The sequence below is a fragment of the Lingula anatina genome, chromosome 4 (genome assembly GCF_051362555.1).
Source record: "Lingula anatina isolate TDL-2025a chromosome 4, LinAna3.0, whole genome shotgun sequence".
Taxonomy (NCBI): Eukaryota; Metazoa; Brachiopoda; class Lingulata; order Lingulida; family Lingulidae; genus Lingula; species Lingula anatina.
The window spans coordinates 12,135,285-12,162,446 of NC_141770.1; the positions used below are offsets into that span (position 1 = coordinate 12,135,285).

General features: G+C 36.2%; 1 protein-coding gene and 1 long non-coding RNA gene across 14 annotated transcripts in view; one reads left to right on the forward strand and one right to left on the reverse strand.

Moving 5' to 3' along the window:
- The window catches only part of LOC147762318 (uncharacterized), a 49,621-nt gene that overhangs the window by 19,226 nt on the left and 3,233 nt on the right, over window positions 1–27,162 (forward strand). The window contains exon 2 of the long non-coding RNA XR_015334037.1: window positions 17,725–17,821. This is a non-coding gene — a long non-coding RNA (uncharacterized LOC147762318). The remainder of the gene's footprint in view (window positions 1–17,724; window positions 17,822–27,162) is intronic.
- LOC112042664 (uncharacterized) overlaps window positions 1–27,162 on the reverse strand; it is a 174,367-nt gene that overhangs the window by 15,014 nt on the left and 132,191 nt on the right. For 12 of the 13 annotated variants that reach the window (XM_087011774.1, XM_087011771.1, XM_087011773.1 and 9 more), the window contains 2 exons: window positions 19,333–21,188; window positions 3,732–3,779 (listed from right to left, as the gene is read on the reverse strand). In XM_087011774.1, coding sequence (XP_086867900.1) covers window positions 3,732–3,779; window positions 19,333–21,188 — 1,904 coding nt within the window. The remainder of the gene's footprint in view (window positions 1–3,731; window positions 3,780–19,332; window positions 21,189–27,162) is intronic. The other variant, XM_087011775.1, reaches the window with a different exon arrangement.

Genomic DNA, 27,162 nt, shown 5'->3' on the forward strand with positions numbered 1-27,162 from the left:
TCACCCTAACTTATGCTAGAACAAATAGTCTACTTGTAAAATGTATCAGTTTCAGTTTTTTCAAGTCCTAGGAAAAGTAATGAAGAGGATTGATGAAAGGGTTAGGTTCGGTATCGATCGCAAATTCTGGACTGTAATGTTTAACCACTAGACAATTTTTGCATAGCATCATGAATACTCAAGACCAGTCTTAAAACTGAAACCCCAATCTGTTTTTTTTAATTATCCATTCTCATCAGGTATTCAAATCTAAGAATACATTATATCAACAGATTTGCATAAAAATTGAATAAGAAATTGCATGTAAATATTTATTTAGTTTTCAGTATTATATTACACATACACTTATAATGCAAAAGGAAAAACTATTTCATGATGAAAAACTTAAGAATAAAAATAAAAAAATTGAAGACTCATGTGGAGAACAAAAGACTATTTTTAGTTAAGTTTGCAGAAAACAATCAGATTCCATAATTAATTAAATCTTATAACTAATAACTGAACCTCCTGATTTGTTGAATTACATTTTTCTTTAAATACCTAAAAAAAGAAACCTTGACAATTCTCATCTTCAACAAACATATTAAACCTCTAATAAAAGAGTTTACAACAATTATAAACCTTTAATGGCATACTAAAACATAAATAGAGAAGAAACATGTTTACTTAGTGGCTATTCTGTTTGTGGGCCTAAGGGCCCTACTAAATAAGTGTGAAATATTGGAAACAAAATCCTCCCGGTGAAATCTATAGAGTAGCTGAATACAAGAATACACTTTTGCTTGTACGTTTGTACCTCTCACCCTCCAATAAAAACAGCACTGCAACTAAATATACAACTGTCCAAAGAGTTATCTAGATTTCAAGGGATCTCTGGATGTTCAAACATACTATTTGTGTGTACCTGAGACAGTGACTGGACCTAACAAATGTTTGACAATTAAATTAAGTTTCCAAGCTGTGTAGGAGTCACGGTGTCAACATGTTAATAAGTCTAGTATGGGAATCAGCAGCAATGCACATAGTTCGAGGGCATATTTTAATCTATTTCCTCTGTGTTTGTCTTGACTGTATCGACCAATCATTAAAGTAAATGCTGCAAATGGCTTGCTATCATCTGGTCGGGGAGGGTGACATCATCGGAATAATTGACGTTCACTTAGTTCTCCGCACTGCACTAAAAGACTTGTACACACAGGTATTGATCAGGTGTGGAAATGCAGCGTAATTGTTGGAACAGTTACACCCCTCCATTTCACCTTGACCTACACAGGGAACAGGTGCAAGAACTTCTAGAAAAATTTTGACGTACTCAGTGAAGTTTAAGTTGTAGGAATTTCAGGCCTGTGGCAAGCAATTTCAAAGAGGGGGTGATTTTTTCCCCCTTTTTCTTTTTTGAAAAAGTGGACCTCTTTACTCCTAAAGTTGAGAAATAGCATAGAACCCCTTTTAATTTCAGAATGGACCTTTTCCAGCAACAAAAAAGTTTTGAGAAAAAGAGTTGTGAGTATAAGTGAAAAATTCCAGGAAATGTAGACTCACATAATATGTACAGCCCTACACCTTTCCTTGCTTACTGAAAGAATACATTCAACACCACTGAGCACATGCCATACCTTTATTTCTACCTCCCTCTTCCTAACCTAAGCCCAAATACAAAGCAGAGAAACTGCAAGAATATTTCTCTTTAAATACACTATGTATTCACATCAAAAAAATGTCTGAGCATATATATATTCACACATTATTTTATCAAATTTCTACAGCTAAGCCCTATATCCATCTTTTCACACCACCAGGAAATCATGCTGGGGCACGTGCCGCCAGGGGGAGCTGCGTGCAGTCTACAACATGAGCTTTTCACACCAATTCTCTTGGAAATTCCCAGGATAGATTACCTCGACTACTATGCACTACGTTGCTGATCTTCAAATGATGCTAATACCGCTACTGCTAACTCAGACGTATAACTATAATCATGTCTGCTCACGTATTATCCTACTTTTGAAAACAAATTCCACTAGATAAATACAAATGACGTGGCTCTCAGAATGCACACAAAAGAAGAGAGAATCGATAATTTTCTGGGCAAAGGGCACAATTGATGAGGGTTAAGTTACTTTTAGCTAGAATAGAAAAACTCAGACACAACAATTCCAAGAGGTAAACAAGTACCTAGAATTCAAAAAGTTTATGTTCCTGGGTATAAAGCCATTGCATTTTCCTTGTTAACGTTAAGTACCTCTTTTGTTACGCTATTTGAATAACTAAGAATAATTCTGATGCAGAAGTTACATTCCTGCTAATATTTTCATGGCATAGTCGGACATCAGACTTTAGTAAACAATTCTATGCCATTAGGTGCTGAAAACTACTGCTTATATATATATATATATATATATTAGTTTATAGCGGCAATACGCTGGGTTTTCTTGACTTATCAACTCATTTTTTATCTCCTCATAAGATTGAACTTTTTACTTTCTACACTCAATTAGAGCTATACCTCACAAAGCTTTCGGTCACTCCGTGATATTCTTCAGTGTGAGTTCCTACGAGACTGAGCACTATTCCCAAATGTCTCAGAGTGAATTCAGAGCAGATGATCCGAGGACTAACTGATCTGCAGACTAAATATGGCCGATCTCACTAAAAAGCAAGCTGCCCTAATCCCCTGATGGTCTCCCTGCCCTCACACACACCATATGAAAAGGATTAAATCTCAGCTCAAAAACTTAATTGCCAGGCCCCTGCAGCAATAGGCAGGGGTCTAGCAGGAATACTGTAAGGCTCTATTCCCATAGATTTTAGATCGATCTATCCCCGCGGGGAGTCTCACTAGATTACTTTCAGATAATCCGACTTAAATGTCCGTCCCGCCTACTACAAGCTGTAAGGGGGTAATTAACTTTCGTGTCCACCCGGCTGACAGCTATTTAGCGTGAACCCCCAGGGAGATAGGTCGATCTAAAGTAGGTCGATCTAATCTATGGAAATGGGGTGTAAGGGGATCTGTTTGTCCTTATATCAACTTATTCTAAATGCGCTCTCAGTGCTGTCCCACGCGTGTGACAATTTGGTGTCTCCCCATCTCAGTTCAGGCTTTAATTCAATGTAGAAAGTGAAAAGTTTAATCTCATAAGCATAATCAACAGACTACACAGATGAATTTTCCCCAGATTGTCATTTTCTATATGCATCAAAATGCTCTCTGTAGCTATCAATGCATTTTGTGAAATACATCTTTTTAAGCGATACCACTGAACTGCCTAAAGTTTTACGGTCTTAATTAAGGAGGGTAAAATATATTTTTATGAAGTAAGAGATGGGGCATGTTGTTCTTAAATATAAGCAAACTTGTCTAACTCAACCTATAATAATATCATCTCTAAAGATTATCAGTTTGTTTTTCTGTAAAAAAAAAAAAAAATTCACCCGTCACTAAAATACTTTATATCTAACACTGCAGTATTTTCTATCGTTAAAATTTAAATGGTGAAACAATCACAAAAGAGAAGTTGCAGAACCATACACACTGAGAGAAAGAGAGAGTGAAAGGAAGAGAAAGAGAGACTAAAACTTTGCTAATACTTCCACATTTGGTAGCTGAAATGGAGCACACATAGAAATAACATCTTTCAAGAACATTATTTTCACATCTAAGCTCCTATCATCAGAATGACAGATCACAAGTAGAAATTGTTGCATGCAAGAAGGACGTCCATACATACTGTATAGCTGGACAGCTTGCCCGACTTCTTTTTTTCCGCACGGATTTTCTGAAATTGTAGGGAAAATTGGGAAAAATGAAAATACCTACTCCTTCCTTAGCAATAAAAATCAAAACATCCGAAACGTCCCAATTAAGTGAAGAAGCCTATTAAAAACGTGATTTATATTTCAATAGCCTTATAGAACATATTCAGCATACAACTTGGTTTTTATCCAAAATATTCATAATTGTATAAATTCAGAAAGGGAGTGAAATAGTACATTCATGAAATGATAACAAGACAGAACATACTGTATGGGGATCTGTTGTGACAATTTTCTAAATATTACCAGTATTTTTTTAGTTATATATACTGAAAAATATTGGATATGATTTTACTTTAAACAAATTTGACATAAATGTCAACATTTCATAACAATATCTAATTTACATAAAAATATAAATCCTTTAGAAATGCATGGAAAATATATGGCACATATCAAACACAGAAAGTTTGTGACAACAGATTTCATTTTTTTCCTTAATCTCATTTATGCTTTGCTTACACTTTCCAATTTTTTACTATCTACGGTTGGCTTGTATATTAATTTCAAGTTTATATAAAGTAAACTCCCCTTTCACTTTTGGAGAAAGGACTTTTTGTAATGAACCCTTGCACACTGTTTTAAATCATACTTCTGCATGTTGCAAAGCAACATATTTCTCATGACCAAAGTACAGAATAGGAACAAAAAGGTTACAAATGTAGAGATGTCTTGTGTAGCACAGCAAATATTTTGTCTAAGAAGGTTTTGATATAAAAAAAAACAAAGTGATCACGCTATTTAATATGCTCCGCAGTAAAGGCGAGTAAAATTGATGGTTAAAGTATGATTCTGATTGCTAAAACTTGGAAAAAATGTTGCAAAATAAATAATTCAATCTGTGTATCATGTTAACCATATGATAATAAAAAACAGGTTGTTAACAAAATTCAAATCAGGTGCCAACTGTTCAAATAAATAAATAAATAATGGTTCATTTAAAAAAAAAAAATTTATGATTTTTGTATTCTTCACATGAAACTGTTATGCTTCTTTTCAATTCTTATCCATTTTATATTTTATAGAGTAAAAAGAAGAAACATAAAAACATCCTTTTGTCCGGAAAAAAATGGCATTCTTAAGAAACATCGAACTTGTCAGCCATGGCGGAAAAAAATCAGCATTTATTGATTTTTGCATCTTCTTGGTAATTAGAACAGGAACCAGCAAGTCTGCGAGGCATCATTTCAATTTTCCTTTTCACCAATTGATATTGTCGTGATCTACTCCACTCTACATTGAATTATTCTAACTACGCATATCAGTCCATCATATTCAATTCCACTCTTTGGGTGCGCGTTATTCTTTTACTTTCAATTTCATGCTCAATTTCCACTTTTAAAAATGACCCTTTCACATGAAGTTAGAAATTGCACTGAGAGACCTCCCGAGTCATACAGAATAGAAAAGAGGGACTGTAAAAATTATAACAGTCAATGGCAGTAAGGACCTTAAAATTCAGTCCTACATAAAATTCTTTTTTAAGTGTCTTAACCCTTGTGATTCCTCTTGATAAAAGACCAATGGTCAATAATACTTATTACTAAAAGATAAATTGTTTGCATAGCACATTCAGTGAATTCATAGGCATTACTTTTCAAACAGCAGCTGAAATTCTAAAAGGAATGCTCAGCCAAAACATGAAATTCTAGGTATGTGACACAGCTGAAGAGGGAGGACATTTGAAACATTAGTGTCAGTCACACTGGGTAAATAACCCTAAGAGCTTATGACTACAGAAAAGAACAAAATACTTTTTCAAATAACTGCCACAGTCAAGTGCACACAATGCAACTTGAACTGCCAGTTAAAAAAATCTACCAAGGCAACACCAAATAACTTGATTATACCAATCCTGGCATCTAGGCATTGTTCGCCTAGACCCCAGTGCCGCCTCTGCTGTGCGATAATCTGTTAGTCATATTGCGGTTTACAGGAGTCCCCCTCACAACCAATGAAATGTAACCCGGCCTGACAGCGGATAATGGTGGCACACGCCAGCAGACTCCACTTACACCTTTTTCATTCCTTTCACAAAAATGTCAGCAAACACTATTCAGCGTTAATAGAACTGAACTGAAAAGCCCGGCAAGCACGTGGTGTGGGGATCTGAGCATGGTGAAAGGGTTTCAATAAAAAAGACCTGCACCTCTGCCAACCGGGGTTTTCTTGGTGTGCACTCAGAAGCATCCCCTGTTAAACAGATGGCCAGCCAAACTTTCATTGAAACCCACACGTTGCATACCTTTGCATAGTACTGACCTAAGGCAGGGTTAATTCTCTTCACAGGACGGTACATTCTATACCTAAAGGCAATTAAATCTTGCTGAAAGCAGGAAAATATAGTTATAACCAACAGTTGACAGTTTATCAAGGACTTGTAAATATGTATTCTTCTTCAATGACAGTAGCTCGGCAGGCAGAACTGCACAGAGGACGCGTGGAGTGCGATGAAGTGCAAAAAACCAATCTGTTTACACAGACTTATTGAAACCCACATGCCTGTAAGCTTTATTCTTATTAGATAATCCATGTATTTTTTACTTCTTTCATTCAGTGCCATTAGTAAAGAAATAGTCTGAGCAGGAGTCAGGTACTGTAAGAGGATACTCGCCATTCTTTGCTTTGAAATAAAAAGGTAGAATTAAGGTGCAGTGTATTGAAAACAAGGGAAGAACAGGTAAAACTAGAAATCGATTTTTCAAAAATTTGTTTAATGGCAGTAATTGCAAAATTATCACCTATCAGGTAGAGATCTGATGCAGAGTTGTTTTTTTTTTTCCGTGATATTCAGGTAGTTTTCATGTGAGCCGGAAACTAACCTGTTGAGATTTCCAGACAAAAATACAAAGTCCCCGCTCAGGCTGAAAAGATGCCATAAAATACTACTGCCACTTGAGAGTGTAATTTTTTTAAACTAACGTTCACAAGTCTAGGCATAGGAAGTTGGTTTAGAGTATCATAAATGCAATAAAGGGCTCTCAAAGCATTTTTTTCAACATATTTTACATTGTCATATAAAAGTTTGTTTTTTTTTTTCATTCTGAGTAAACTGCACACACACTCATACAGAAGTATGCCTACACACATGGCTGTTGACTTCATTCCCTCATTTGACAAATTATTCACTAAACTGATCTACCACTTATGTCTCTCTTTTTCCCCTCCCTTTCTACTTGACTAACTGAGATAGGCCATTGCTAATTCACAAGTAAGCCATATAATTTGAATTCCAGCTCAAATTAACAAAAGAGATAAAATGCTACAATTCATTTTTTTCGGCATACAAAACTGCAGAATGCAGACTGGAAAAAGATTTGCCAAGCATTAATATTGTCAAAGGACTTCTTTTATCCTATAATAGCACTGAAAAGGAAAACGTTTGAATATCAGGTGTTTTAAATATGTACAATAAAGTGAAAGCAAGCCTGACACTGTTTGCAACCAATTTACTGTCACTATTGCACGAGTAATTGGGGCCCCAGAAACCAAACAAAATCTAGTCCAAATTTATACTTCGGAACATGAGACATAGCAAACACATTTTCTTTTCAAAACTTGGCGTGCCACCAGTTAAATCGATGCCTCCAAATTACACCTTTACAGCAGTGCTAACAGTAAAGTATTTCAGAGTGAAGGGACATACATTTTTATTTCATAAAAGAACACATCCAAAAGGATATTACTTTTTTCAACAGCATAGATATTATATTTCCTTCTTAAAATTACAGGCAAAATGGAGATACTGAAGTGTTAAAATTAGAAACAGTTTCTTTTCCCTGTTTTTTGTTTCCTCTTACAACAGACATGTAACTGTCAGAGTGCATGATTTGTTTCTTGAGACATTTTGATTTTCACCTCTCAGAAATATAAGACTGTGATAATTTAAGGTGTATCAGATTTTCCCTAAATAAATGCATTCACACAATCAAGTTCTCTTTCACAGAATTGCTTAAACAGAGCTCACACTTTATCTATGTAAATTAAGCTAATTATGAAAGTTCCAAGATAAAGAAGGCAAAGTGTTGTTGCTGGATATATACACCATATAGGAGAAAAAATCTGGATCATGTTTTTCATAATTTTCCCTTAATGCTCAATGTCAAGTTAACTGATATCCCTTTGCCCCAAACAATATCCATTAACGTCTGTCGCAATTCTGACCCTGTGGGCACGGCCTTCAATTCTTCTTCTTCTTTTCTTTTTTAAAATCTTCTAGTATTGCTGCTTAAATGTTTTAGATTTGGGACGCATAAGTCATATTCTAAGGAATTAAAACAATTCTCACTTTACTGACACATAATTAACATCCTTTCTTTTGAATTTAACATTTACCTATATTCACAGAAAAAAAATTACATAAAAAATTTCAAATTTGGTGCTGAAAATGTATGGAAAAAAAGCATAAAACAGAATAACCAAAATTAATTCTTAAAATACGCATGGACATTGCACTTATCATGTTGATAAAAATAAGTGAAACCTGATAGCAAAGTTGATCGAAATAAAAGAAAAAAAAACTAAGCATACATGTACATTAGGCCACCTGGGAGGTGGTTTAAGTCATTTGAAAATGTCTAATTCTTTAAATCACTTAATGTGCAGGGAACCTTTAGGTGCTGTTAGCAGAAAAAAGTATTTTAACAGAAAGTGAAGACTAATGTATCAAGTAAAAGAAAGTCTAATTTTTTTTACTTGGCTTCAAGGGTAGACATTGCTGCATCAAATCAAGTCTTCGAGATAAGAAAAAAAATTGCATCTTATTGATGGAAGAGAAAGTATGTAATTCAATTTCAGAGGATGGCAAAAAACCTTCATTTTGTTTTTATACAAAAAGAGAAATAAGAATATTACAAAATGATTGCAAAGAGAGCGAAAATATATCAAAAACAGGATATGTTAGAGAAACGCCAACATCAGCATTTTTTTTTACTTAAAAAAAATGACAAAAACTCAAAATTTACCACAAATGCTTCCTCAGCCAGTCTCGATTAGAAGCTCTATTTTGCTTTAAAACTTTTTAGACTTAAAGAAAACAGGAAATTCAATCCATAGCAAATGGCCAGTTTTAAACAATTTGGTTTCCATCCACCTAATTTAAAAGCCCGTAGCTTATACCAACATCATGAATGAACTAATTTCCCTTTCCTTTTCACTTAAGCTTTTAATAAACCTTTCAAGCTAAGGATCCTAAATGAATTAAGAGCTGCCGTGTCAAGTCTACTATAAAAAGTTTTCGAAGCATTTTGACAGGAAAATGTTATACTCAAATTAAAATATAACATATATCTTCATTTTAACTGTATATTTGATTCTGATTATGTCTTTTTAAAAAATTACACCAAATAACTTCATTACAGATGAATAAACAAACAAGAAAATGAAACAACCACCCAGCAACAAAAGAAATACAACTTGGTTATTCAGAAAGTGACAAATTATCATGTTTAAGAATCTAGGGAAATGATTTTGCAGAAGAAAATGTTCTACACCTAATCCCATGAGGGTAATTGAGACTACCAGTCTACCTGATCTCAGTTTACCATTAATTTTTCAAATTCTGCAAAAATTAACTTATGTACTATAATTCCAGCCATGGTTGAAATCGGGTCAATAACACAGATAGTCAATTTAATTATGAGTTGACATAGTACATAAATGAGGGGAAGACAAAGGCACACCATATATATTTATCATATTCCAGTCCAATAACTTAGAATTTCACTCAAATTGAACCTCCATGGAAAGTCGTCAAATTTAGTCTCATATTTCAATTTGATATCGGTCTAATAAGACCTGCATGCAGTTTAGAATTTCAATGGTATTGGTTTTCTCAGACCTGCACACAGGTTTAAAATTTCAGTAACAATTCAACATGTTCTCGTATTCAGCTAATAATACCAAGCCTGGTGTCCCTTTTTTTGCGACTTATCCTTGAATTAATTTTGAGAGTTCTGACTTTTTAGAGATACAACTCTGCCAATAAGGCTCTGTGTAGCTTTCTACACATGTTGTGGGTACAGAAATGTCAACCATGTGCATTTATTTTCATTTTTCTTGTACTGTTTAGAGATGTTATACTTTTGTTAATACAATATGGACAATAGACCTACCCATTTAAATACTGCCATGACAGATTGGCATAAAATGTTGCCGATACCCCCTCCCCCCCCCCCCCAAAAAAAAAAAAAAAAATAAATAAATATCTACTCTAAAATCAGCAATTGAAACAAATAACACAATGAAACACATGAATTTCTACATTCTATTAATCCATTCTATATATATTTATTAATATTTTCAAAATTCTTCCACCAATTATATATACCCAGCAAACAAAATACATGAAGATTACCATGCAATAATTCGAATATCAGAATAAAAATTAAAAAAAAAAAAAATCCCATTAAAAATAACCTCCGTGAAATGTTGCTAGTCGTGGCCCGCCTGGTCCCCCAAGCCCTGACCTTCAACTTACAGCTGACGTTGTTGTAGCCTCACCACGGAATAACTGCATTAAATGCCACGTGTTTCCCACCCTACTCTACAGACCAGGTACACATCGCAGGCCAGTGGCGCACTCCATATCTCCTGATTGAATTTCCCTCACTTTGTAATCTAATTACCGTGAATGAAAATCTGAGAGATAGTTGACAACCTGAGCTTTGGAGTATTCCTAGGAGAGTCGTGAGCTGGTAGGAATCAATATGTGACAGATACCATCTCTTTTACTCATGTAGACACTCACTGGTTGATTCTCCTGCTTTTCCCACCTGCTTTCCTGCCCGCCCTCTTCTATTGCCCTTCCTATTTCTACACCAATCCAAAGATTTAATTTCTTCAAATTTGTTTCTCCCACTCAACTGACCTTGTCCAAGTATTTAGCTATAAGAAACTTACTTCAACACACACAGTTATACAAAATAACTTTTGTGACTAGATTTTAGATGGCTAGATTTTACTAGTGGATGGCAAGCTCACCTCTGCTGAGTAGCCTTTCGATAGCTTCAGGGTGAGCAAGGTCAAAATTGAACATTAAAGTGAATTTTATGTTTACACTTTTATACTGAATCCACATCTACAACCTTCTAAATAAACTCTCAGGTGTGCCTTTTCTCTTCCTTAAAAAATTTATTAATGGGCCGGTGTACTCTTTAAGCACAATCAACTACAAATCAAAGTAACAAACTTATGCCAGGAAAACTGAAGGCAATTTTACAGCAAATCTCTTTTATCTTTCATGCTATACATTAGCAGATAATCATGATAAAACCAACTTGTAGAAAAAAAATAACCTAGCTAAGAAAAACAATATAGTCTTTCTGGAAAAACAGTTAATAAGTTTTGATTTCAATTCAGCATATTATTTCTTATAAAAAGAACAATAACAGTAATGACGAAAAAAAACAACAATAATCATAATAATAACAATCAAGGAAAATCCCTTAATTTTCTTTAAAGTAAAAACTGGGACACACAGTTCTTTCAAATTCTAAAATAGATATTACACAAAAGCCCCTTATATAAATAATTAAGCCAGCATTAAAAAGCGGAGTTTCACAATTATCAGACCATATCTATTGTCTGGAGGAAATTGTATTATTTCTTTTTGGGCTTTTTTTTTCACAACATAACATGGATATTGCAATTTCAGTGGCACCATCATTGAAATACCATTCCATAAAATGTATCAAACCAGCATATACCAACTGAATCTCCATTTATATGCAGACATGATTTTCTATCAATCAAACTAGAATAATGGTTAAAAGAAACAAAAGAGGCCGTGTAAATTTAACTATGAAATCAAGAACACATGGTGTATCAATATTTCAATTGATCAAAAAATTATGTTCGATGAAAAAAAAAAAACAAAGGGAAATATAGTCAAACATGGAACTGTCTGGACTAGCAGACATTTTTTCTCTCTTCGCTCTCTGCGTATATAGTGGTCAACCAGGAACACAAGTATTGATTTTTTTGGATCAGCCATGTCGATGGTACATTATCATTTTTTTGCATGGCCAAGTAGCGGTCATTTTGATACAACAGGGAGAACAGGAAGGCGAATCACGATTTACACAATTTTGGTAAAAAGCAGGACCTAAATCATTTTATAAACAGAGTTTACATTTACTGGGCCATGAAATAATTGCAAAAAAAATTCACTTCTGATATTTTGCCATCTTGGTAGAACGTTTGAGTCATGCTGCAAGGTATGATGAAATGTCTCTCTCTCTCTCTCTCTTTGGCAATGATGTAATGTCTGTCTTTATACTGAGACACATGTGTCAAAGCCTCTTTAAGAAATGAGTCTAGATAATACTGCTGAATTAGGATAAATAGGAAATTACACAAATAAATTCAAATATCAATAACCAATTTTGTTTCAATAAACATTTTTGAGGATTTTTTATCCTTGACTTTTGAAGCATCAAAATACATATACATACTATATATGCCTACATCTATCACCACTTTAAAAAGGAGTAAGAATGGAATATTTTGAGAAATATTTCATATTTTGACAAGCATTTTCTGTCACATTCAAAACATTTTCAAGGGTGAGAGTGACTTTAACTTGCTTTTCTTATCATCATTACAAATAGGGAAAAATGTATTTTGCAACTCATGAACAAGCTCTATGAACTAATACAATTTTCCTCCTTTTAATCAAAGAAATGATTAAGATTTTAGATTCAAGTCCCAAAACAGGATCTTCCATACTCATTTTCATCATCTTACCATGACATATTAGTTTAGAAATACAGCAGGCTGCTCCATATTCTTAGAAAAGAAAAAGGGCAGAAGAGAACAGAAGACACAGAACAAAAGACAAACGAGACTACTTTTTCGAACCAAGGGTTATGTCTGCCGCCATTCTTGCACTGGTCAGCCACACCGGTCTGGTTGTCAATGTTGACATGCGCAACACATTCATCTGTGGAAGGAAGATTGAAGCCAGAGCTGTGCACGACATACATATGAAGCCTGTTTCAAAGGCCAAGACACCGCATCAACCTTTTGATTGTTTAAGATCCACAACTGTATCCTCCTAAACCTTATACCTTGTAAGGCTATAACATACACCCAACACACATACACAAAAAGATACAAAATAAAAACAAATAAATAAAAATAAAATAAGCAAGATGAATGACATAATTCCCACCAAACAATCTCATCATTTTTTAAAAAATAAATACATAATTATATACTCAGCCATGGTTTAATTCCAATATTCTCAGCCATTGTTAAATTTCAAAAGTCCATTATCAATTAGGAGAAAATAAAAGAAAGAAACGAAGAAACCTCAAAAACAAAGGACAAAACAAAAGCCACAGAAACCAGACAAATAAAAACCCTTCAAAATTCCGTTTGTCATAGATGACAATGTAACTGACAGAGTTGTATGCCGTCTTATCTTCCCTAGCTTTCGGCAAACAAAATCGACTCCAACTTTTCTTTAGAGAAGTGAAACAGTAGTCTTTTTCACTAGATAGTATCACCGTCAGGTGACCGAGTTCGACCTCCTCCTATTCTGATTTCAGATCCAAGTAATCGGCTGCATCTTTTCTCTTTCCCTGCAATGAGTACTAGTAGGACTTTTAGAAAGAAAAAATCTATATTTAGGATGGTCTAATATATATTTAAACAGGAGTGCAAAGAAACGATGGATCGATACGAAATGGGATCTAGCTCTTTATGGTGAAGTTGGTCAACAACAACCCTGAGAAGTCTTCTTGCAAAAATCAAAATCAGACAATCAAAGAACTGCTACTGTTGCAGTGGCATTAGCATTTGATGTTGATACAATATTGACATTACCAGACGCAAAGTAACCATCATATTCGATCGCAGGGACGAATACTGAGCAGGCCAGAGCACCTCGGTCCGTTGTGCCCAGACATGGTGGGTGTTGGATCGAATCTTCACAAGTCTGCGCAAACATTCCCTGCTGCAATGGCTGCATTTATTTTCTAGTCAAAATGTCAATTACCCATTTAATGAAAGCTATTGTTTTACTTCAGCCTAATTAGCACAGCCGCTCTGACCCAGACTGAAGGTGTGCCTGCACTAGGGCATAGAGCAGATATCTCCAATGGTTTTTCCTATAGTATTGAATTGCTGAGTTTATCATGTTTCAAGGAAATCTTTTATTTTAGTGACATGCTATTTCTGAGTACATTATGCATGAAAGGAGAACGACATCTAATATTACAATTAAAATGTGAAACAGATATCCAGTAGAATGAGAGAGAGAGAGAATGAAAATATATATCAATGAAGCACATGCTTTGTTTAAGTGATTATTTCTGGCTGAATGTTTTGTTGAAACTTGAAGTTGATTTTGATAAGTCAATTTTTGTTCATAATGCTACTATTGTATCATATACACATGTATGTTTGTATTTGGGGGATTAGTATTTGATGACTGACACAGAATCAGACCTATCACAATTAAGTTTGACGCTAAAAAATAAATGCATTCACGTTAACAATGCGACGTATCTCTAAATCTTCTCAAACTGAATAATCAATGTCACAGAATCAAGGTAAAACTGGGGCACCTTTTCACTGAAATTCCAATAAAAGAGATACTAATAAAAGAGTGTGCGCGGTGTCTATAAACGGCTAATTTACAAAAAGACAATAACAACAACATGTTCTACTACATTTGCTACTAAAAATACTCCTTCTCTTACTACTACTACATTGTACTACTACTATTATACAGACCAGTAAAAGGGGGGGGGGGGGGGAGGAGTGGGAGGGGTGCTAGAAAAAACTGCCTTTTGGACAGAAAATGGTCTACTCTGTATCAAATTTTGATTTAATTTCTATACCATTTCTGAAACTTGATCTACTACAGGGCTAAAAGATCATTCCCCTCCTTTTTTTAAAAGAAAGATAGCCTCCTTTAATAGTGCTGGCTATGTGCCTGCTCTATGTACTACCAATCTTACTACTGCTACTACTACCAATACTCATCCATCTAAAATACATTTTGCATTCTTTAAATATCCTCTTTCTTAGCTGTACAGTATCAATTACTGATAAAAATTTCCCTTTTCTGATCTCGCCTTTAGTACCACATAGTTGCATACATTCATTAACTTCAAATTTTGTTTATGTCCAGATAGAAAAATATTTGTACATGACCTTAAAAATAAATATTTCTCATAATTATACAATTTCTACTTATAACTTGTGAAATAAACCACAATAATAATTGTATTTAAAATAGATGAAGGATGAAATATCACCTAAGATCATCAGGCACACTTTTGAGTATCTTTTTCAGATAGCTGCAATCTGGTGACTTGATTATGCTATACAGTATCTTACATAATGAGAACAATTTGCAAAAGGGGAATCCTAACAAATGAGTTGAAACAGTGGCATTCTGACCAAAAAAATAAAATCAAAATCTTAAAACAGATCAATGAATATTTGCATTTTTTTTAAACATTAAATGTATACATACTAAAGCATAAGCCTGTAAAGTTAGCTATACAAGTGATTCATTATAGAAAAGAATGATGTCAGTTTGACCTTTTGGTCAAGAAATCATCTTCCTGACCTCTGTTTGACCACCGGACACTAGTTAACCTGGCCAAAGAACCAGAAAAGAAGAAGGTGAAAATGGTCTGCTAATATTTCACCCCAGATATTGATGGCCGGCTATGATCCTCTATAAAGTAACTGACCGAGTCATTCCCTTCCTATGGCAATATGGAATAAAGCTTCGCAGACAGGTGAAACTGATCTAATTATCACGCCCATGATTAATCAATGCAAGCTTATTTTTTCATTGAATTCTGCATTATTTTAGACATTTCTGGAGGCAAATGTGTGTGTGTGTGTGTGTGTGTGTGTGTGTGTGTGTGTGTGAGAGAGAGAGAGAGAGAGAGAGAATCAAACAAAGTATCAAACAAAACAATAAACAACCTCATGTTACATTTTCATGTACGGATGAAGACCCTGCGCATTTTCAGCCCCAAGTAATATCAAACTTCTCTCATTCATCTATGTCAAGAGTTTAAGTCTCCTAATTTTATAACTGACTATGATATCGGAGAAAAATGTATCCAAGCAACAACATCTATACCATATCACAGTATGGTATCCTACACTAATATTTCACAATTACAATGTATCATTTACTTTCCATCCTTCTGTTGATATTGCAATTTTCTCACTTAAACATTTCAATAAAGTTGCATGTTTCTTATTAGACTAGCCAAACAATATTTTATACTTCATTTAAATCACTGGGTAGGCAACACATAACTGAGGAATCTAAAAACTGACTTAAGTTTACAAGCTGGTGCTTTGATATAGATTAAGAAATAAGGATTGATCAGCTTGAGGTGCACTTGGATAAAAATATTCAGGTATTCACAAATAATTGTTGCCTATTAAAAAAAAAAAAAAAAAAAAAAAAAAACATTATTCAAAACCCTTTTACTGATCTTGCTTTTTATGCCACTTCATTTGATGATGATGTTCACTTTTTTCTGATCCCAAGTCTTTTAAGACATTAAAAAGCACTATATATAATCCTTTCCTCTTTTTTTTCTGTCTAACATCACATCAAAATTAGCCATTTATGAAAACAAAGCAGACTCTAATACCCAACTGAATAAATAGGCCCCTATCACACATTCTGTGTTCAAATCCCACGTATTACCATTGTCCATGTTTGGTGACTTTGTTTTTGTGTGACCAAATAAAAAATATCCTAAACATTCTGTGGAAAAAGGGACCAGCATGTCAAAGATATCTGAATCCATTTTAAAACCAGCATGTGTTGTAGTCTTTTTTTTTTAAACAAACAAAACTAAGTAGACAAATAGGAAAGGTAAATAAATATATTTCACTGAAAGGATAAAATCTTACTTTTAAAATTTTTTGCTTGTCAGTTGTTAGACTATTTGTATCAGAGATTGAAAGCACAATGCGTCATCTGCAACCATATTTTACGGTATTTTATGAAGTATAAACATGCTTTGTTTCAATAAATAAAAACACATTTTTCCTAGCACTTTAATTTTTATCAATGCTAATTTGAGGAAAAAGCAAAATAAAAAGCAGTTTCTACAGGAGAACACGCATTGACATTATGTCAACCTCCTTTTTTTCTCAAAATTTGACGAAAAAAGAACAACATACATTCAAGTGTGGAAAAGCCACACCCAACCAGATGTATTGCTAGGAAAAGGTCCAAGATATCAATCAAAAGTGCACCAAATTTTGCTGAACGCAACCAGCAGGGTGCTCAGGAAATATATGAACACATTATTCTTAACAGTTCAACCTTTCTTTTTTGAGCACCTATATATTTTCATTCAATCATTTCATCAGACGCATAAATATCATAAAAGAGACTGAAATGGTGAGGCAAGCTCGTTCTAGGTGCACAGCAGGCCATTTAATGTGTAGATGTTGTCAAAAACGTCCTCGTACTCCTTTTCTCATCCACATCAAATATACGCACCTATATCATCTATCTTTTCTTCATAATATTTTCAAACACAACACTTTTAATAACTGGATATTTGATGTTGGTCATAATTTTTTGATAGTATTTCACAGGAGAGACAATAACCCACCAATGGCTGCAAGGAAGCAATCCATGTCTGATGATGTTGCTTTTGTATAAGAGTGTCTGTTTTTACTATATTTCCCATGTGGTTTGTTTTTCTCCTTATACCTGAAGCCCCTAAGAAGTACCTAGCTAAGCTCACTACAGTTTCAACAGAAAAAAAAACTCAATCAGACATTTTACAATTCTGGAGGAGCAAAACCCCAAATGAATGCAACAAGTGATAGCTTCCCTTCATCTTCTTCTCACTCCGTGCTGGGTTAACGATCTTAATGATGTATTGGTACTGATATTTACAGGGAGACGGATGCAACAAGTGAAGGTTTCTCCTGTTTTATGAAGCTCGCACCGCAGTGAGAAAAAGTCAAGTCAATGACTAACAAGCCATTTCCAAAGGTGAGCCCCTCCAATAACCATGTCTGGGTTGCTTGTCTCCTCGCTCATTTTCTACCTGCTCGTTTACTGAACTGCTTGATTTACGTTTCAAGTGTTGGGAGGGTCAATGGAGTGGGGGGGGGGGGGGGGGGGGTTGCTAGAAAAGAGGGGAAAATGAGGTCTTGTATTTGGATTTATGCATTTTGAATAATTTTTATCATAACTGCCATCTGGTATTTCCATATCAGAAGAAAAATTAACATCAAGACTTTGATGTTTATTTCACACAATGGAGGAAACTAAGAGTTGGAGATGAGAACTGATACATTCAGTTTTTTTAATTGCATTTCTTTTTGTTTAAATAATCTATATTGCATGGCATCCCCGCATGAGAAGGAAGACACTGAACATGTAAATATGAGATTGAAATCCCATATAGCAAACAAGAACAAAAAAAGGCCAAATAATTCCCATTAAAAGCTACATATTATACTACATAATCACTAATGCTAAGAAACTAAATAAAAAATACTAAACAAAATATCCTTATTTTTTCACTCTTTCTTCTTTACACTTCATAATTTATTCATTTATATGCTGGATAAAATGTAAATAAATTATTAAACAATTGCAACACTTGATTCTACTTCAAAAGCAACTAAATAAGTGAAATTAGACTTATGCAATCAAGAAAGCAAAAACTGTCAAAGGTACAGACTCATAGTTTTATTATGATTAACCTGTAATCCTCAAAGTAAAAAAAAAATAAACAATTGGTTTAATTAAATGAATGAATGAATAAATAAATAAATTGGAAGTTTTGCTGACAAGGAAAGCATTTAATATCGTTACGTGACTCCTATATATTAAAACCAAAAACAATCTGCAAAATGATCTGATCAGGCTTATTTGAATTTGACCTATATTTCAATCTTGTGGGAGACTAAAACTTCAAAGCAAAACTTTTTTTAGTAATTCCAATGACAAGCAAATGAACTTGCACAGAAACAGCCATAAATGGTATGAGCAGACAATATATAACAACAACCGAGAGAGAGAGATGGGATTTTTTAAGGAGGAAAACTGCATATTAAGTCGTGCAGCCTACTGGTAATTTATAAAACCCATACAAAATGCCACATGAAAGCAATAATATCAGGTACACATTAATTGAAACATATTATACTAAATATCTTACTTCAACCTGCATTTTTCTCTCATGTCACACAGTCATAGCATATTATAGACATTTACACCAGTGTGATCTACCTAACCCAGACATTTTTTTTTTTATGAATGCCATATTTCTTTTAGATATCAAATGGATATGATTTATTTTCACTGAAAAGAAAAAAAGAAAATATTGGTAGTGGAAAAAGACCAATACAATCTTCTCATGAAAAAGAGGATAATTTTTGTATCCATTTCTGATGCAAATAATTTTTTCTTTGTCTATAAATGAAGAAAATGCGTCTTGAAAGCACAGGCTTTCAGCACTCACACACGAACACACACACACACAATAAGCGTACCTGTACTTTATGTTCCCCTACAGAGAATCCGAGCAAGGCCGTCCCTGAATCCGCGTGTTCTTGGACCTTCACCAGAGTACTGCAGTCTATTTTGAGATCAGAACTTATATCTGCACTTTGCTGAAAATCTTCAGTCCGTAAGTCCTCCACCCTCTTAAGTTCTCCATTAGCTAGTTGTATGATTGAGCCCTTCATAAAGTGAGGCGGAAAGTGGGGCTGCGGGAACGTGGACACGGGTTGGAGGGGTGGGGGAGGAGGGAGGTGGGTGGGGAATGATACCCCGGGGGGTGGACCACCTAAATGAGGCGGGGGCCCACCTTGTGCAGGCTGTAAAGGTGGAGGATGCTTCTGAGTTCTTTGTCGTTTCGGAGACGGGGTGTCTCCTTTGAAAACTTGAGCAGTACCCTTAGAATTCCCTGAGCCACCTGTGCTGTCATAGTGTGTGTCGTGGGGCCTTTCGACCTTATGCGCCTTCCATGGCCCCTCTTTCCCACCCCCACCAGCGCCCCCTGTGTGTCTGGACATTTCAGAGCGATACTGCGAGGCCTTCTGTGAGAGTGAATGTTGAGGTAGCCCTCGTTCGTGTCCACCGTGTCCGCCAGGAGAGGGCGGCCGTCGCATTAACGGGCCTGACGTGGCTTCCTTTGGTGGCAGGTGTGTGGGGGTGAGGGGTTGTGTAGGGGGCTGGGGGTGAATGCTTGGTCCTGGGGGAGTGCCCGGTGGGAGATATGGAGGTATCTGTGGCCCGGGGGGAAAGAGTGAGGATCTCTGGGGGTGAGGTAGTTGCCCGCGACCTAAGTCCTGCAGGGCGGAACTCGCACTGTTCCCGCCAAAAGTGTCTACAGTTGGAAACACAGTCAACGCACTGGGAGGGTACATCCCATAATGTGGAAAGATAGTCGAGTACGGACTGAGAGATGCAGAATTTCCCGTGTACACAGATGGCAGGTAAGACGGCAACGTTGTTGCAGAAGAATACATCGGGAACTGTGATTGGTAGATTCTACCCGCATGATCTGGAAGAGTCAGTGGAGGTCTAAAAACCCCGGGGTAGTGGACCCCGGGGAGAAATGGGTGTGGTGCTTCTCCTGGACCTCCCAGCCCCCCACCCCCTGCTCCTGATGGCAGCAGCCCAGGCTGAGGGCGGTGAGGCTGGGTGGTGATCGGATTAATCCATGGCAGGTGGGACTCTGTACAGGTAGTGGGCACGTTACTCCTGGTCATGGTATTCCTGTCCACACCATCTGTATTCATACGCCCGTCCAGACTGACCGATAGTGGACCGACCTGACCATCGACATCACCACCACTACTGGGGTCACTGCTAGTGGAACCCTGGCGCCTTTGCTGCTTACCGCTTCCACTTCCTCCCGCACCAAGCACCTGCTTGTGCTGCTGCTGCTGCTGTAATATATGTTGTTGGACTTGGCTGCTGTAACTGCTGTTTACTCCGGTGCTGTTACTGTTACTGCTTGTCTCCGTTGACAAGTCGAGACTTCCGTGTCTGCTGCGTGGCTGGCGACTGCCGCTGTTCCCTTTCCCTCCCTGTGAAGGGATGGGTTTCTGTAAAGTGGGGACTTGTAAGTCTGTGGCACTGGCCACCACCAGGTCCCGGCCACTCAGTGGCAGGGGAGGTTTCTGTATCTGGACAACTGACCAGGGTCCTGATTTCAGCCGGTCAGGGTTGTTATTGTTATTCAGTGCGTCTAGTCTCCTCTGCCATGGTAAGGAGGACGCGGCATCACAGTTGTGCTGCTGGAGTAGCTGACTGGTGGCACGGTGAACAAGGTCTTCTGGGTAACCTGGCGAGCTGGCCAGCATAGACTCCGGGCATAGTAACGTCTGGCTGTCTGCCCCTGCAAATATATAAGAATTCACTTAGTTTATATGAAGTGAAAGGATAGGACATCAGATATTACTGAATATATGATATTCATGGCAGGCTGCTCTTGGAACAAGACAGAGACCGCCATGAATGAAGGAGGCAAAAATAAGCACATCTATATATACATACATATATAACATACTATTATAGGATACAAGAAGCCGGGTATCTGCCTCTGCAATAAGTATTAGAAAACACCTTGAATGGAATTGCTAAAAGCAAATATTACTCTCTTCTTATAAAAATTTATGACAGAAAATGCAACGTCAGTCAACCTCTTGCAGCTATAACAAAATGAGAAATGCTTTATGAATTAAAAGTCAATGGGTCTGTCATATCAAAGAACTGCCTGTCATTCACTACATAACATCACACTCCTCATTATAATGGACTGTCAATCCCAGATTCTTTAGCTTAAAAAAAAAAATATCGACAAGCTTCATCTATCTGGGTCTACAAGAACACTGCATCCCACAACTGAGTTTCAGAATCAATGGCAGCATATCGGCACTAGCTATCTTATCAATGAGAAAAGAAAAAGAAGTATACTTATACAGCCTCCCATGGCCACATAAATCAGTCTCAATGAATTCATGCATAATGTCCATCAATTCACAGCAGCAAACACATACAAACAGTATTCGGCAGAATGCACAGACATACGGCAAAACATACGTAATAACCTCCTTGCCTGACGTTGCTCCCTCACCTTGCACGTACGTCTACACACGTCTGCGTGCAGACACATTCCCCGCATATGGCAAACACAGACTGAAGGCATTTAACATGAACTCACTCAGACTGCCGCTCTAATGCAAAGAGCTTGATCCCTCCACCTCACCTTCACATACTCCGTGCTTTCCTTACCTCAGCCCTACTGGCAGTTGCAATGCAAGCAAGCAAACAAGCACACAGTGCAGCAGTATACACGTATGGAGAGAGAAGGACCACAACATCAAGAGGCTCAGTTCACAGTTTTTGCTTCATCACGTGATGAAATGAAGAAACACCAGTTGAAAAAAATTGTATTTTTTTTTTCTGGTTCAGAGGCACCAGGTTTGGTTGGAGGAGAGCCAATGGCCATCTTCTTCATTGTCGTGGAGAGAAAGCCTACCCCTAGGGGCACCCCAGTGTTAGCACTAGCTACACGCCAACCAAACTGGGCCCTCGTCTCCCTTTAAGCTATAATTTAAGGTTGGGCTGCAGACAGTTTCTGCATAACCCCGTCTCTATGTCAGACAACTTGTTATAATGCCAGCACTGGGGCCTAGAGAGGGAAAGGCAGGGCCATGGTGAAAGGGTCCACAGAACGTATAAGTTCTTAAATTATTCATGGGAAACGCTTCTCTTTCTTTTTTTTCCTTTTTGGCAAAAGAGTGACTGCCCTGATCCAGTATTAACCTTGATCCTTGCCACAACCAAGGTCTACCATTACCTCGGCAGGTAAAAAAGTACAGAGGATTAAGCAGTGAGAGTACAATGGGCGTTGATACATGGGGTGTTTGCACTGGCCTGTTGAATTATTAGCACAGACTGGTGAATAGCAACATGAAGGCCCAGGCATGGGTCCTGTTACCTCACAATCCCTCTGTCCAGGCTGTTTATAGCCTCTTTTTTTACCCAGGGCACACAGATGTGCTTCTACCACCCCTCTATCCTCAGCGTGACATAGTAAACAAAAATCTGTTTTTCCTGCCCTTGTATTTCTAAACTCTTCCCTGCACTCGTGTTTCAACATCCTCCAATATAAGCAACATTGCACGTACGAGAACATTTCTGGAGACCTCCTGCTACTGACGAGTTACATAAAATGCGAGCCAAAAATGTTTTGTTTCTATTATATACATGTACCACCCCCTTACTACTTTGTATAGGGTTATCCACAAATAATACCACACAAGAGTAAGAATTACCTTACTAACTCTGCAGTTTTCCTACTTTAAAAACCTCTCTCTCCTTAAAGTATACACTAAAACACATTTCAGATGTGCTGTTATTTTCTTTACATCATAAGGAAATTGACCTCAAGTTTGTGGGTTAAAAATACCAGACTTATCAACAGGTGTGCATAGATTTCTGTAGGACTGTGTAATGAGGAAGGATAAGTGTAAGTGGACTAATTAGTGCCTGGTGGCAGGTATTTCCATTATACTCTACACAGAGATTAAAAACGCTGGGTCTACAGCTTCTCTGGCTACTAGTCTGTTAACCTTTACTAAATATGTCCCTACTGACAGGATCACTCCGCAAACTTGTTCCATCTGAAGGTTCGCATTAGCACGGAAGATATTTATTTACCAGCTGACATGGTAAATTTTGGGTGAAATAGGTACTGGTAGATGATTAAAAAAAATTTTTTTTTTTACTGATTGGTGACCAAAATAGTAATTCAATATGGAAACAGTAATGTTGATAGCATTTTTGTCGTATTGTTAATTTTGATTATTATTTTTCTGAAGGTTAAATTACTTGAAATATTCTTTTTCAATTAAGAAAAAAAAAAAAACTGCTATGACCAACTTTTTTCTCCTAAAATATATCTTCTCAGTTTGGTCCTTTTCACTTTGAAATAACGTTTGGGTAGAAAACAAGATCTGAACACACTTTGTCAAACAAAGATACAATAATAAATAAATAAAAAAATAAGTAAATAGACTTAAGTCAGAAAAAAGTGATGTAGGAACAAATTCAACCACAAAATCAATAAAAAGATACCTGGATTTCAATACATTGCTTGACTCACAAAATTTGACAATTTTGCTAAATGCCTCAACTGGAAATAAAACTTACAAATGACTTCAGAGAAAAATTCATCAACTGTTTTCCCCAGAAATATGGACTAATGACAAACGCTTAATGAAACATCTATTTCCATAGCAAAGAATTGATGTAGTTCATTTTTGCTTTCAAATTTCCTTATCTACCGAAGTGAACCGAAAAGCACAACCAAGAGGTGCAGTGCCCAATGCTTAACACAATTGTTACACACGACCACCGTCAATAAAAATCAAATAAATACCAAATCATTCCGCTAAAACAAAGCATGTGAAAACACTAGTGCAAAAATTCAATAAAGAGATAATAAATTTTGATGCGAGACAGAAATGAGTATTTTTCATGAAATGCTCTCCCCTTTGTGTAATTTTTCTTCATTACACTGCCATATTGCTATGAACTGGTCAATATCCTTCTCCTACTCTTTCACTCTTGTTCGTACATGCCTCTTATTTACTATAACTCTTCAGTCTATTTTTGTGCAAAAACAAATCAATCAAAAATAAATAAAGAAATCAATAACTTTATAGATAGAAAAAGCTTAACATTTTTCCTTGAGAAAAAATGAGCCTGAAAAGACTTAACAACAGTTGTAATGAATTTTTTTAAATTTTGAGAGGAATAATTGTACTAATCACTATATAAAATGGACCTATAGAAAAAAATATGTAGAAGAATTATTGCTAATAATTTGTGCAAGTGAATAACTGAGTAGATGTAAGAATTAAAAATTATTCTTACCCTTAATTAATTCCATTTATCCAAATTTACTTAAAATGTGGCATCACCATATTAAAATAACCCAGAAATGACTCTGAAAACTATTTCCTTTCTTCCCCATCTTGTTTCCTGTCACATTCACTGCATTTTTTATTCGACCACAAATATCCACCATTCAATACCCAATTCTGCCTGGACTGTTTTGCTGTCAAAGAAATCCGGACTTACTCATACAATTCCACCATGCCATCAGTAAAACCTGTGAAGTGAAGTCCTCATATACCTGACTAGTGAAATATCTATATTTCTTGAGGGGATTCCTCTGTCCTTGTTTACCAGGGATTATATATAATGAGATCCCATAATCCTTGGAATCTAATAGGATTAGTTTCATTTTAAAATAAACATATTTTACATGCAGCTTATAGGTTTTTCTTTGCAAATAAAAATAACTCTTACTGCCTTTTTATTTATTTATTTATTCATTTTTATTTGATACCTAGAATATATAAAATCAGTAATCTAAAATAAATAAGATCAACAATCATAAAAACAAAATAATTCACCTGTGCATATTTATGAGGAAGAAATAAAAAAGAAAATAGTTTCTTTGCAGGAATGCTCAGAACGAATTGCAAATACTAGACGCTTTTTTCTTCTTTCAGAGGGAGAGAAAAAAACATTAACGGCTCATTTTTTGACTTTGACCTTTGGTTTTAACATAAATATCTTTGCTATGTTCACCTGGTGATAAATAAAAGAGGGAATACACCTGGAAATGAATAAAACAAGAAAGAACCTCTCACCAACTCTGTTCACTATTCTGCAGCAGAATGCTACTATATACACACTGGTTTTAAAATCCATGGTCTCTTCCTGCACTCTATAGCCACTGTCCACACCAGAACCAAAATGCCCCATAAATTAATTAGCATCTCAGTCAACAGTAAATCTCACAACACAAAAGAATGTTGGCATTGTCTCAAACAATTACCTATGAACCAAAGAAAAGAAAACTGATTTCTACTAATGTGAAAGACGATTAAAGAACAGACCCCCACTCTGTGATTACAAGATAAAACGACATACTCACACCTGCAACAATGCATGAGCCTGCACGGACAGCAATAATTTCCGTTAATTTCAGACATAAAACGATAGCTGCATCCAACAAGTTTTCTATTCACACTGCACGCTGGTGAAACAAGTGCCCAGAGATTGGGGAGAAAAAAAAAGACGAGGTAACAAACTTACACTAGCATGACCGAGCCAACCAATCAATAACCTCACTGGGTGGTTGCCATGACAACAGGAAAGCAGGCTCAATGCTGTTCAATGATTTGCTGAATCAGGCAGAATAACTTGAATGATAGCTAACAATTAGTGAGGAAACGCTTTTTCCCATTATCACACTCAAAGGCAGCCCAGATCAGCCATACTTGAAAACCAATATCTGCGGGTCTTTTCTCAGCGAGTAGGAATCTAACACTCCTCGTTGGTTAGATTACAAGGGATATCAGGAAGAGACGGCTGAACATGTCAATACTGAGTCAGCATCGGCCAGTAACAAAAGGATTATCCCTACCTGCCTGCCACACCTTTCACTCTAGTACACCCTTTCACTCTCACGCCTTACCATAAATCCTGTAGAAGTTTTAAAATATATGATTTCGTTGTTATTATTATTATTCCCCTGAACTGCTTGCTGTGAAAGCAACCTAACCGTTGTTTACAAAAAATATATATCAAAGTCTACAGCTTTCAGTGCGGTAAGCCAGTAACCTTCATCCCAAATCTCACCTCTGGGTTCTGAGAATTGTTTTCTGAACTAAACCTACTTTTGTTTCCTTGAAATATTTTCAACTATCAGGTACATAGATCTACCTGCTGGTAGGTTGCAGGTGAATTTTTCTGTCTACCTGAGGAAATTTTACTTTGAAACTCCGGGACAGACAGTAAACGGAGGTGCTTTATATCGAGACTGACCTGCTGTGCTACCTCAGATCTCAATTATAAAAAAAGGAGTAAAAACCATGATAAAAAAATTAAGAATAAAAAAACTATATAGTGCATCAACTGTTGAAGATTTTGCGCTTTATTGAAGATCTCTGTTACTCTTTGTACTTACCTAGCATGGGTAGCATTACATAACATGTCTGTTTTCATGCTACATTTTTGTGCATCAACTGTTGAAGATTTTGCGCTTTATTGAAGATCTCTGTTACTCTTTGTACTTACCTAGCATGGGTAGCATTACATAACATGTCTGTTTTCATGCTACATTTTTTCTAAAACCACTGCAAGTGGAAATCATAAGAAACTGAGATGTTATAAGCAAGTGATGTTCAACACAAAAAAATGGCCAGACAATGTATCCCTATCCAACGTGAGTTCAAACGGGTTATTTTTTCTCACTAAATCTGAAAAAGATACAGAAATGAAAAAAAGGG